Here is a 14,140-nt window from a genome sequence, read left to right on the forward strand (position 1 = left end):
AAAGTGATAGAACTATTGATTTAATAAATAAGACAAGAAGCTGGTACTTTGAAAAAACAAACAAAATAGACAAAGTACTGGTCAATCTAATTAAAAAAAGGAAAGAAGAAAAGCAAATTAACAGCATCAAAGATGAAAAGGGGGACATCACCTCCAATGAAGAGGAAATTAAGGCAATCATTAAAAATTACTTTGCCCAATGATATAGCAATAAATACACCAATTTAGGTGATATGGATGAATATATACAAAAATACAAACTGCCTAGACTAACAGAAGAAGAAATAGAATTCTTAAATAATCCCATATGAAATCCAACAAGCCATCAAAGAACTACCTAAGAAAAAATCCCCAGGGCCTGATGGATTCACCAGTGAATTCTGTCAAACATTCAGAGAACAGTTAACCCCAATACTATACAAACTATTTGACATAATAAGCAAAGAAGGAGTTCTACCAAACTCCTTTTATGACACAAACATGGTACTAATTCCAAAGCCAGGCAGGCCAAAAACAGAGAAAGAAAATTATAGACCAATCTCCCTAATGAATATAGATGCAAAAATCTTAAATAGGATACTAGCAAAAAGACTCCAGCAAGTGATCAGAAGGGTCATCCACCATGATCAAGTAGGATTTATACCAGGGATGCAGGGCTGATTCAATATTAGGAAAACCATCCATATAATTGACCATATCAACAAGCAAACCAACAAGAACCACACGTTTATCTCAATAGACGCTTTTGATAAAATATAACACCCATTCCTATTAAAAACACTAGAAAACATAGGAATAGAAGGGTTGTTCCTAAAAATAATAAACAGGATATATCTAAAATCATCAGCTAATATCATCTGCAATGGGGATAAACTAGATGCATTCCCAATAAGATCTGGAGTGAAACAAGAATGCCCATTATCACCCCTACTATTTGACATTGTACTAAAAACACGAGCAGTAGCAATTAGAGAAGAAAAAGAAATTGAAGGCATCAAAATAGGCAAGGAGGAGACCAAGTTATCACTCTTTGCAGATGACATGATGGTCTACTTAAAGAATCCTAGAGATTCAACCAAAAAGCTAATTGAAATAATCAACAACTTTAGCAAAGTTGCAGGATACAAAATAAACCCACATAAGGCATCAGCATTTCTATATATCTCCAACACAGCTCAGCAGCTAAAACTAGAAAGAGAAATCCCATTCATAATCACCTTAGACAAAATAAAATACCTAGGAATCTTATCTCCTGAGACAAACACAGGAACTATATGAACACAACTACAAAACACTCTCCACACAACTAAAACTAGACTTGAGCAATTGGAAAAACATTAACTGCCCATGGATAGGACGAGCCAATATAATAAAAATGACCATCCTACCCAAACTTATTTATCTATTTAGTGCTATACCCATTGAACTCCCAAAAAATTTCTTTACTGATTTAGAAAAAACCATAACAAAGTTCATTTGGAATAACAAAAGATCAAGGATATCCAGGGAAATAATGAAAATAAAACACAAACACAAATGATGGGGGCCTTGCAGGCCCAGACCTTAAACTATATTACAAAGCAACAGTCATCAAAACAATTTGGTACTGGATAAGAGACAGAAAGGAGGATCAGTGGAATTGACAGGGGGCAAGCGACCTCAGCAAGACAGTATATGATAAACCCAAAGATCCCAGCTTTTGGGACAAAAACCCACTATTCAATAAAAACTGCTGGGAAAATTGGAAGACAGTGTGGGAGAGATTAGGAATTGATCAACACCTCACACCCTACACCAAGATAAATTCAAAATGGGTGAATGACTTAAACATAAAGAAGGAAACCATAAGTAAATTGGGTAAACACAGAATAGTATACACATCAGACCTTTGGGAGGGGAAAGACTTTAAAACCAAGCAAGACATAGAAAGAGTCACAAAATGTAAAATAAATAATTTCAACTACATCAAATTAAAAAGCTTTTGTACAAATAAAACCAATGTAACTAAAATCAGAAGGGAAACAACAAATTGGGGAAAAAATCTTCATAGAAACTTTTGACAAAGGTTTAATTACTCAAATTTATAAAGAGCTAAATCAACTGTACAAAAATCCAAGCCATTCTCCAATTGATAAATGGGCAAGGGACATGGATAGGCAGTTCTCAGATAAAGAAATCAAAACTATTAATAAGCACATGAAGAAGTGTTCTAAATCTCTTATAATCAGAGAGATGCAAATCAAAACAACTCTGAGGTATCACCTCACACCTAGCAGATTGGCTAACATGACAGCAAAGGAAAGTAATGAATACTGGAGGGGATGTGGCAAAGTAGGGACATTAATTCATTGCTGGTGGAGTTGTGAACTGATCCAACCATTCTGGAGGGCAATTTGGAACTATGCCCAAAGGGCAATAAAAGAATGTCTGCCCTTTGATCCAGCTATAGCGCTGCTGGGTCTGTTCCCCAAAGAGATAATGGAGAAAAAGATTTGTTCAAGAATATTCATAGCTGCGCTCTTTGTGGTGTCCAAAAATTGGAAAATGAGGGGATGCCCATCAATTGGGGAATGGCTGAACAAATTATGGTATATGTTGGTGATGGAATACTATTGTGCTCTAAGGAATAATAAAGTGGAGGAATTCCATGGAGACTGGAACAACCTCCAGGAAATGATGCAGAGGGAGAGGAGCAGAACCAGGAGAACATTGTACACAGAGACAGATACACTGTGGTATAATCGAACGTAACGGACTTCTCCATTAGTGGTGGTGTAATGTCCCTGAACAATCTGCAGGGATCTAGGAGAAAAAAACACTATTCATAAGCAGAGGACAAACTGTGGGAGTAGAAACACTGAGGAAAAGCAACTGCCTGACTACAGCGGTTGAGGGGACATGACAGAGGAGAGACTCTAAACGAACTCTCTAATGCAAATACTAACAACATGACAATGAGTTCAAATCAAGAACACATGTGATACCCAATGGAATCACGTGTCGGCTATGGGGGGAGGAAAAGAAAATGATCAAATAAAATATTATAAAATTTAAAAAAACCCCACAATTCTGGATCAACTAAAATATCCTCAAACCAAAAAGCCAATTAGCAATTTTGATAACATTAGCAACAGTGTCATAAAAAACAAAACAAAAAAACAAAAAAAAACAACAAAAAAACCAAGGGTCGTCCGTGATTAGAGATGCAGTTAAAAAAATCAACAGTTCCTTTAATTTAGCCCCATTGTTTTCTTAGATTATGAAACTGAAGTCCAGAAAGATCAAATAAGTAGAAGTTGGTTCTTATGTTGATTCTAGTATTCCTTCCACTATACCTGAGTCACAGTGTTTCCTATTAAAGTTGATTAGAGAAAGAGAGAAGGACATTGTTTGGATAGCAGTGTAGTACACAATCTTTCTTTTAATTACATCTTTTAATTATAGTATGGACCCAATCACTACCTTGTTTTCTTTTTTATTTATCTATTTCTTGAATGAAAAACAAATGATTATCTTTTACCTATTCATTATCCTTTTCAACTCTACCTGAAAACTAGAAAGTTTTATGTCTAGAGTAAGTACCATAAGCCACATGTGAGGCAGATACTTATTTGAGGGATGGGGTGTGACAAAAAGCTCTTGAATGAATGCTGGGGAGAAATTCAACATATCCTGAAATCTGGTAACTTGCTGGTTTGTTTAGTGATCCTTAATAATGAGACACTGGAATATTTGCAACTGCTATTTAAGGATCTCCAATTTAGACAAACTTTAGATGCCCTACCCTGGTTGCTTCTCTGATGATGAGTAATGTTGCTTTGTGAAGTCTTTGCAGGAATCAAGTATATATTAACACTATATTTAGGCTCAGAGAAGCACGTAAAAAGGCACCAAAAACTCCTCAGTCTTGTGAAATTTAGATGTAGGAGATTTTTACATTTTATTGGCTATGTGGAAGTATTTCTTAAGAGTGGAAAAGTGTTTGCCACATTTGCTTCCTCCACTACAAACTAATATATTAAGGGGACATTTTTCTAAATGATTGCCTCTCATACTTTTAAAATAGTATTTCTTGAAGTGAGATCACAGTTGATTTTGGTATGAGAATTAATATTTCTCTTATCTTCAGTTATCCCTTTCCCTAATATCATTCAATTTCTTTATCTATAGAATGAGAGTTTTGGACTAGATACATCAATATTGAAAGTTTCTTCAGTTCCCAAGTTCAATGATTCTATGTTTGTACTATTTTTCATCCATATATGCAGAGGATCATGTTATACAGAGGATGTGCTGAATATAATAAACATTAATAGCATCAAATTAAATCAAAGTGAGGAGAATGATATAACTTTGTGATTTGGGGTACTAAAATATGTTCTTATTGTATTCGTCACATGAGTAGAGGTTTAGAATAAAATGTGAGCTGTAAACTAGAAGCTCAATACTGTTACTATTTCTGATTATTGTTCTGTAGGGAAATCAGGGATTTGAGTATCATTTTGTAGGAAAACAAACAGTATTAGATATGGAGTCAGAGATGTCAGATGTGTGGCCACGGACAAATCCCAAAGCCTCTTATCCATAGTTGCAGCACCACAAAAGGGGAATGATAACATTTGTACTACCTACTTCATGGGATTATATGAGGAAAAAGAACAAAAAAGTATCATGGAAATATATGCTATTCCTATTATCATTGTTATTAATACCAAATGGCCACCTCAGTTTCCATGTTTCTAGTGTGTGCCAAGAGAAAAATGAAATGGGTTTGGAATTAACTTTTAAGTATTTGGTAGATATATATGCACAAGTGTGTTAATGTTCATTTGAGTTATCTATGTCTGCGCGCACACACACATAAATACTCACATATGCTGTATATATACACATTTAATTACATTTGAGGAGGAATAATAGTAATTCATACTTTCTCACTCTTGTATAACCACCAAAGTTACTCTGAATCTTTTTCAACTGTCTTTTCTTTCTTCATTTCTGAAATAAGACCAATCGTGAAGGGCAGAAGTGAGCAACTGAGCTAATGAATTGCTTCTGTCTCTAGCAGATGTTATCTATTTAAGACATCTGCAATGTCAGTTTAATGGGTATAATCCAATAAAATCTAACTTGAATTTCTCTGTTACATTAAGATTATATGATTTTAACAGATGTACTAAAATGAAAATTACCTTCAATAGATAGTTTAAACACATTAACATGGGCTATAAAAATGATTATTCCCCTCTGACAAGGGTACTAAAAATTAAATTTTAGCATTGAAAGGATAGAATGTTAGAAAATAAGACAACAGTCTTGCCGAGACAACCTGTTGTCTTCACAAATGAATGTTTTTATTTGGTTGTGCATGTTAGTTGGGATATTTCATATACCACTGATGTTAGAACCAATTCTTTCCAATATGTTATTGGATCTGTGATCTCGTCAATGTAGGCATTCCCTCCAATGATGTGTGTCATAGCCTAATCATGCCTACTAATCTTATAACACTGTTTCTAATATGTGAAAATATATTTAAACATAAAATAAAGGCACAATATTAAGTAAAAGCAAATAAAATTAATCATAAATGTTTTAAAAAGTTTTCCTAGTCTCCTAGATCTCAATTTTTTTAAAGAGTGACTATGACAACTTTTGAGGATATACTAACTTAAAAGTCATTTAAATTTTTTCTCATTTTTCCCACTTCGGATGAAGCTTTGGACAGCTTACCTCCTACACATTATTTGGAAATGGTGAATACTATACTTATGTGTATCCAGCAATCAGAAACCAAACTCTCTATACCTCAGGTGACAGTCACTGAATATGAAATCATGGAGCAGAGACTCAGGGAGTTAAAGGTATGTATCTATTTGCTTCTCACAAACAACAAATTGTGGCAACATTCTATTGTATGAAACAAAGAAATCCTGAATCACAATTGACTAATGTTAACTAAATACCATGCAAAGTACTGTAAACTATATTTGCCACTTGAGAATATTATAAAGTCTTAAATAACAAATTCTGTTTATGGTTAAAAAAATGCAAGTTGTTATTGAAGTTATCTGTAGTGAATAAAGATCAACCATTTGCTTTATAGGTTAATAAGTATTTTCAGAGAAATATCCAATTAGTTTTTTATTATATTTTCTTTGATTTTTATTACAATTTTATCACATATTCTTCAGAGAGGAATTTCACTTGAAAAATACAGAGCTCTCTTACTCCTTCCTTTTGTTAATTGTCTTTCCTTCTCTTCTTTCCCTTTTTCAATTTCCTCTTCCCTTCTCTTCCCTTCCTTTTTCTTCCCTCCTTCTTTCCACCCCTCTGTTTTCCTCCTCACTCCCTTCCTCCATTCTTCCCTCCCTTCCTTCTTTCCCTCCTTCCTTCTTTACTCCATCCCTGCTTCCTTCTTTTCCTACCTTCCCAACTTCCTCCTTTGTGTTTCTAAAAATGTAGGAATCATAAAGAGTCAAATTATGCTTGTCATGAAAAATATTAAAGTTATTTTGAAGCAATCATTTTATAACTGAAATTTTATATAAAATTCTCATACTTGGATAGCATTTAAATATTATTTTAATGAAACTATATATTTTGTTATAAATATACTATGAATTCTTCTACTGCAGGCTTTGCAAAGTTCTCTTCAGGAACAACAGCCAGGTCTGAATCTGCTCACCACAACAGTGGAAGAAATGTCAAAGACAGCCCCCCCAGAAATTAATAAAAAATATCAGTTAGAACTTGAAGGAATACAGATCCGCTGGAAGAAGTTATCATCTCAGCTGGTGGAACACTGCCAAAAGCTTGAGGAACATATGACTAAACTCCAACAATTTCAGGTTATCAGAGATTTTACTTCCTCTATTTTCCTTCCCATTCCCTATACCCCTTTTAACTCTTTTTTCCATTACTACCTCTGTTCTATAATGCTTAGTCAGGTGGGCACATGACCTTCAAAGTCCTTCCAAAACAGTTCAAATTAATAAAAATCCTTCTCAAAAGGGAAGCTAATTAATTATGCATATCTCAGTGCTAACTTCTCTTTAAAGAACAGTGATTTGGCTCCTGCTTAGTAATTTCCTTGAACACCAACCAGTATTTTCACCAATTTCATCTTCATTTAATTTTCGTTTAATTTAGTCAACTCAATTTGATACCTTTAAAAATCCTTCAATTTTATCTATCCTTGTATTTTGCTTTATAGAATATAAATTACTTTTCTTATTGAAAGTTGACATCTAAATATACATATCTGTCTGTTATTATAATTTATTTTAAATAAGTAATCCACACAAATTATTCCATTGGTGAATGATATTGTTATATTGGGCATTTTTGTTTTTTATTTTTGTGTTTTCTTTTGAGTTTTTCCTCTTGAGATCAACACAAAATTCATGGCCTTCTTGTCACCAATAAGAATCTGACCCAAACATCATTTATTTAGTTTTGATGTTTTAAAAACTGACACTTGGACAACTTGGACAACTCAGCTGTAGTTTATTCCTCAGACAATGGAAAAAATTGATTGTTATGTTCATATTCAAAGTATTCCCAATTTGGTCCACATAAGGAATTATATTGTGCTAGCACAGTCCTAGAGTCACTTCATTACTTTTTTGAGGCATTGTTTCTGTTTTCACTCGATACTTGCTATTATGGCCAAAACATAATGCTAACCTTCCAGTTTTAACCTTCCACTCTTTCTATCAATACATTGTCTGCTCTATAAATATTCCTTTTGCTTATATAGAATCTTTCCTTCTTTTGGCATCTGTTGAGAATTTTCCATCTAAGAAATGTGTTTCTCGTGCAACCTTGATGACTACTCACTTTTCCTCTGTGACATCAGATGTTGAAACCAATTGGACATTTCAGTGAGAACCTCTTCCTATCTCCCAGCACACACATACTTTTTTCTTCAAATCACCTGACTCTCTTTTACATGGCTGCCCCATCCTGATGTATGGAATAGGTCAATTAAAAAAATCATTTTGTTTTATTTTTACAAGCCATTATTCTTGGTCTCTTCTAACCTCCTCTCTGTTATTCTCCCTTCCCCCTCTCACCCATTGAACAAAAAATAAAAATAATCCCCATAACAAATAGGCATAGTTCAGGAAAAATAATTCCACATTGACCATATCCCAAAATGCAAATTTCATTTAGTATTTCAAACCATAATGTTATTAACCTGCTTCACTTTTAGTCCTATAGAATAATGGTTTGTCAAGGCTTTCAAAGTTGCTTTTCTTTATAATGTTGTTTTCATACTATAAATTATTCTTTTTTTTCCATTCTGTATCAATTCATCGTGGTCTTCTCATTTTCCTCTGAAATTTCCATTTTGTCAGTTTTTTAAAAAAACTTATTGATTTATTTTTGTCATTTCTTAAGGTACAATGAGATTCCATTATATTCATGTACCATAATTATCTTCAGTCATTCCCCAACAGGTGATACTACTTTTAGTATCCAATTTTTGCTATTCTCAGAACTGCTATAAATACTTTTGTACATATAGGAGATGGATCACTTTGGAGAAATGAAAGAGAATGTGTTGGCATAGCTTGGCTTCCTTTTGTCTATAGCATTGCTTATTTTCCTCTTTCCATTATTTCATTGAGTGTGAATATCATTGTACCCAATGCCATATCCCTCTATATCCTGCACCCACCAATCCACTTGTGATCCCTATCCTGATCATCGACAATTTCTTAGCTTTATACTTTATTATATATCTTCTTTTCCCTTTACTCAAGTGTCATAGGGTAAGCCTTTCCCTTCTGGGGGTCAAAATATCCCCTAGGTAAAACATGAAAATTCTAATGATTTAGGCAATATCATTTACTTTGCTACCTCAGTAGAAATGTCTAAGTTCCTACAAGAAGCATATAATGTGTCAAAATGTTTTTTCACTGTTGTTTCAATTCATTGGCCTGAGTTATACTCTCTTACACCACACAGAATACATTTAATATCTTTTCCAAATCATGGTCATTAAAATACTTAGAGACTACAATATTGTTCTTATATAACATGAGTTCATCAATATAACGAGTACCCAAGTGTCTTTGTCAGTTTGTACATAATTCTACACCAGCCTGGACTACCTTCTGACTCTACTGTACATTCCAATATACTTCTATTCTTCCAGAATAATTGTTCCTATTATCCTAGACTAGGATGTGTCCATTGCAAACAAAGCATAAATCTTCTGTAATTATCCCAACAAGTAGCCACTTAGCTGATAAGGAGACAGTACTGTGTGATAGAAAGAGCATTGGAGGAAGAGTTAGGAAACAAGTCCCTATCTCACTAACTAGCTGTATGACCTTTGGCAATTTCCTTTATTTCTCTGGGCTTCTTTCCTCAAATGTGTCAGGGTCAATTAGAATAGAAAATATGTAGTTTCTCATTAGCTTAACATTTTTATTAGCTATCCCCCTTGTCTGTAATTCTCTTTCTCTTCCTCTGTTTACTAGCTTTCTAGGACATCCTTCAATCCCAGCCAAAATTCTACCTTCTACAAAAAGCCTTTCCTGATCCTATTTAATGTTATCTTCCTGTTGATTGTCTCCAATGTAGCATTTATATATTTTGTTTGTATTCAATTGTTTGTTCATTGTCTTCCCCATTAAACTGAGAACAGGGACCATTTTTGTTGTTGTTTAGTTTTTATGTTTATTTTGTTTTGTTTTGTTTTGTTTTTTGCTTTATATCCCAATTTTAAGTAGGGACTTAATAAATGTTTATTGACACGTTATTATTCTGTAACATAATCAGGGACTATAAGGCAGTCCATTCCATTTTTCAAACATCTTAATTATTAGGTAGATCTTCTTTATAATGTGTCAAAATGTTTTTTCACTGTTGTTTCAATTCATTGGCCTGAGTTATGCTCTCTTACACCACACAGAATACATTTAATATCTTTTCCAAATCATGGTCATTAAAATACTTAGAGACTACAATATTGTTCTTATATAACATGAGTTCATCAATATAACGAGTACCCAAGTGTCTTTTTCAGTTTGTACATAATTATATCCTGACAACCTTCTTGCATTTTATAGCTACAAATGACTCCAGAATGTTAAATGCTATTGGTATAGGTTATGTTCATTGTTCTATATGATCACAGATTCTCCTAATGTTGAAAATAAAGGTTTTTTAATATAGTGAGTCAAGAAGTTTACTAACTACTTCAATGTCAGGTCTTTACAATTTTTTACCAATTACTTAGTCTTTGGCTTATTTTTTCTTAGTAGAAGCTTGTATAATTAATTATATCACCACATATACTTTATTGACATCTGTTAGGAAAAGAGTTATAGGGAGCCAACTTTGTTTTTAAGAGCTACTTTGAGAGATTATTGTTTAATTTGAATATTTTTCAGCTGAAGAGAGGAGTGTCAATTTCTGAGTGTTGCCATTTATTTTAAGAAACATTTTGAAATGATGTGTATATATCAATTGTTTTACAATACTGAGAACCAAGAAATTAATATATAAAATTCAATGACATTTGTTCCAGTACTTCTTAGTTATATTTCTTAATGAGGTCTCTAGGATTAAGGAGATCTTCATTCTGAGAAAACTGGTGGACCAAACAAGCTCATCTTTTCTCTATTATAGGTAATTATCACCCATCTAGCCCTGTCCCCTGGATTCATCTATCTTTTTATTTTGGTTATATATTATAGTTTAGGATATATCCAAAGCCTAGCTCATAATACAAAACATGTGACATAAAAATATTACACAGCATTTGGTGATGAGATATAATATATATACACACACACACACACACACACACATACACACATATATATATATAAAACAAATGTTAAATGAACAAATTATGTACCTTTTAAGGGGCAAATCCAGGGAGGCCATCATTGATCCCAGGACTCTGTCACGATTTAATTTTTTTCTAATAATATGTTTATGAATTTCTTTCACCTCTTAAGTCAATTTATTTCATTTAATGAAATGATGAAAATATGAATGTGTATCTACTTTTAAAAATATTAATATTAATTGCTTTAAAAACTTTTTTGGGGGCTTCCTTTTCAATGTATGTCAAAACTTAAAATCTTACATTGCACTCCCATTTCTTGTAATTATTCTTTGAGTTACTTGAAAACATTTTCAAAGGAAGAGACATATAATGATTTTGTAGAATACCATATTTTCATGATGGGTTAAAACTCAGGGCAGCAGTCACATGAGTCCAACAGTGTTTGGATTGAAAACTATGTTGGATAGTGATTAAAGACAACAGGCATGGCTCTCCCTGCCAGAGAGAATTGACTTTTCATATCTCTAAGAATGTTGTCAGTTGTGGGTTTTGGGAAAAAGATTGTGGAAGAGTTAATTATTCACTTGCCTGTATCAGGCAAATTTTAATGATCATTGGTCTTCCTGGCCCTTTACTAGGGGGAGAAAGAACAATAACAAACAATTTTATGATTTTCATGAGCAAAACTAACATTTTTCAGATAATTAACATTATTTTTCTTTTTAGTAAGATGTTTATAAAATATTTTAACTAACTTTTTATATAGTGAGTGCTTTGATGAATCATTGAAGTCACTGATGCAATACAGTTAATGTTACCCATGATATGGGTTTAACCATTCTGTTCCTCCAGTGGGTCTTTTGTCCATATCACCCTCTGCACCCAGAAATAGATTATCTTTTTCACTCATACATCTCTAATGACATTCTTGATGGCACTTCTTTTGGGCAGTTTTTAGTTGGTGATGTGTTTTAGCCAGTATATGTAACTCTATTGGTCTTTATATGGTCTTTAACTTTAATTCTTCAAAGATAAATTACAGATGACTATTTAGTTATGTCTATCTTACCTTACTTGAACTCCTACATGTAAGTAAAGGTTAAATTTTCTATAAACCTCCCAAATTAGAATGGATGGGTACTCAAAAAGTAATTTGGATTAGGTCCCACCTATAATATGCCCCCCACCTCCAATATCCTCAGATGGAAAAGATAAACATCTATAAATAATGTATGAAGACAATTCATGGTATAATAAAATTACAAATATGTGATACATTTTTTTAAATTAAAAAGAGAACTTCATTGCTAAGGAGAACTAGAGGATGATTCTCAATAAATTACGTAAGAATTCTCTGGAATTTTTAAGGGATATATAAAAAAATCACATGGGATAAAAAGAATGGATATGTGAGATGCAATGTAGGAATTAACTGCATCAAAATTATTAAATATGAATAAATACACATGTATATTTATATACACATATACATTCAGACTTTCTGGGAGCAACTTCTCTTCCTAGTCTAAGAGCTAATGATGATTTATTTGACTATTTCATCCTATGGAGATTCAGGGGCTTTTTATAATCCTTACCTCAGCTCCTTCTGGAGACTAGAAATATTTCCAATCCATTTAAGCACGTCCTCATATTTTTCCATGCCAAACAAAATGGCAGATTTTCAGCCAATATTTTGGTTATTAGCAAATTTTCTTCTTTTATATAAATTAAAAAAATAATATACCAATAAAGGTCAATAAACAGTCCCAGATTTTTTTTTTTGAATGCTAACTACCTGGAGCTACAGCCTTTAGGAAACAGAATAGACTTTTTATTTTCTCCCACTTCATCATGGCATTCCCCTGAAAAGTAAGTAGATAATTGATAATTAGCATAGTTGATTTGTAGATCTCCTCCCATTGGGGAAGGAGGTGTGGTGTGTTTGTGTGTGTGTGTGTGTGTGTGTGTGTGAGAGTATGCTTGTGTGTGTGTGTTTGTGACTCACAAAAATCAATCAATAAACTAATCAACTAATCAACAGACACCTGAAAAACTTTGTATTATGCATCTGGTATTGAGATAAGTGCTGAGGATAAAAAGATAAAATTGATATATGTCCTCAAGATGCTTACATTTTAATGAAAGATATACCATAAATAAATTAGTGTAAGATAAAAATTAAGTAAATGGGAGGTAATGTTAGTGGGAGTGGCACTAGCAGTTGAACTGACTTGGAAAGATCTCCAATACCTCATCTAAAGGAAAGATAACTTAAGTACCAAAAGTTCTTCCAGAAGTGTGTGGGCTCCATTGTTCCTGAGAAGCTAAACAAGCATTAAATATAGGCATGATGACACAGATGGTAGACCATGCTGCCCAATTATTGCTAACCAGCTAAGTAATAGAAGGTTTGACACCTGAGAGTTGACTACAGTTATATATTTATATGCATAATACATACATACACACATTTATTTAAATCATGACAACTCAGACAATACAGAGGCTTTGCAACATATGTCCTTGGAAGTAATGCTACCTTCATCAATGAAATCTTGGATTTTTCAAGGTATGTTTCTATGTCTCTGTGTGTGTGTGTTTTCTTGATATAAATATATAGGAATATATGTGTATATTAACTACACTACATTTATGAAGAGAAAATAGCTAATGATTGTGTAAAAATTGGAAATTGCCTTTAAGATATGACCATGTATAAATAGGGTGGCATGGTTTCATTATTCTACCTTATGTTACTATTTCATAGAAATTACAGTAATGGTCTTATATTCTATAAATATATGATTATAATAAGGTTTTCATAGTTCATTTACAAAAATCATTATTTGTGAAAATATTTTAGATTGGAATCACTGAAGTTACAGTCAACCCTTAATATTTACAAAACATTGTGAATCATTTTGTATAGTTTTATTGAGGTTATAGTCTTGATGAAGAAAAGGTTTAAAATTTATTTGATTTATTTGGATAATTAAATGTTTTTAATAATTTAAATTTGCAGACTCTTTTAGAAATGACAGCTAAAATCTGATTATAATTTAAGTGTACATGTACTTCTGGAAATGAAAATGAATACTAATAGCCTATTATAAAAATAATTATCATGGAAATAATTGACCTTTCCCCCTTTAATGAAATACTCCTTTAAATTAGTCAAAGAAAAGACATAAATTAAATTCAAGGCTTTTGCCACCTAACAGTATATTCAAGACTGATAAATAATCATTCCTAGATTATAACAAATTGTGTCAGTATTTATTGGCTTTGCAAGTAAAGAACTAAAATGTATGGATGAGGCTTAATTCT

General features: G+C 32.7%; 1 protein-coding gene across 10 annotated transcripts in view; it reads left to right on the forward strand.

The window, feature by feature from the left end:
• Window positions 1–14,140, forward strand: part of DMD (dystrophin) — a 2,399,796-nt gene that overhangs the window by 897,565 nt on the left and 1,488,091 nt on the right. For all 10 annotated transcript variants that reach the window (XM_007493357.3, XM_056797113.1, XM_056797116.1 and 7 more), the window contains 2 exons: window positions 5,719–5,864; window positions 6,639–6,851. In XM_007493357.3, the coding sequence (XP_007493419.2) occupies window positions 5,719–5,864; window positions 6,639–6,851 (359 nt within the window). The remainder of the gene's footprint in view (window positions 1–5,718; window positions 5,865–6,638; window positions 6,852–14,140) is intronic.

This window comes from Monodelphis domestica, chromosome 4, assembly GCF_027887165.1.
Source record: "Monodelphis domestica isolate mMonDom1 chromosome 4, mMonDom1.pri, whole genome shotgun sequence".
NCBI lineage: Eukaryota > Metazoa > Chordata > Mammalia > Didelphimorphia > Didelphidae > Monodelphis > Monodelphis domestica.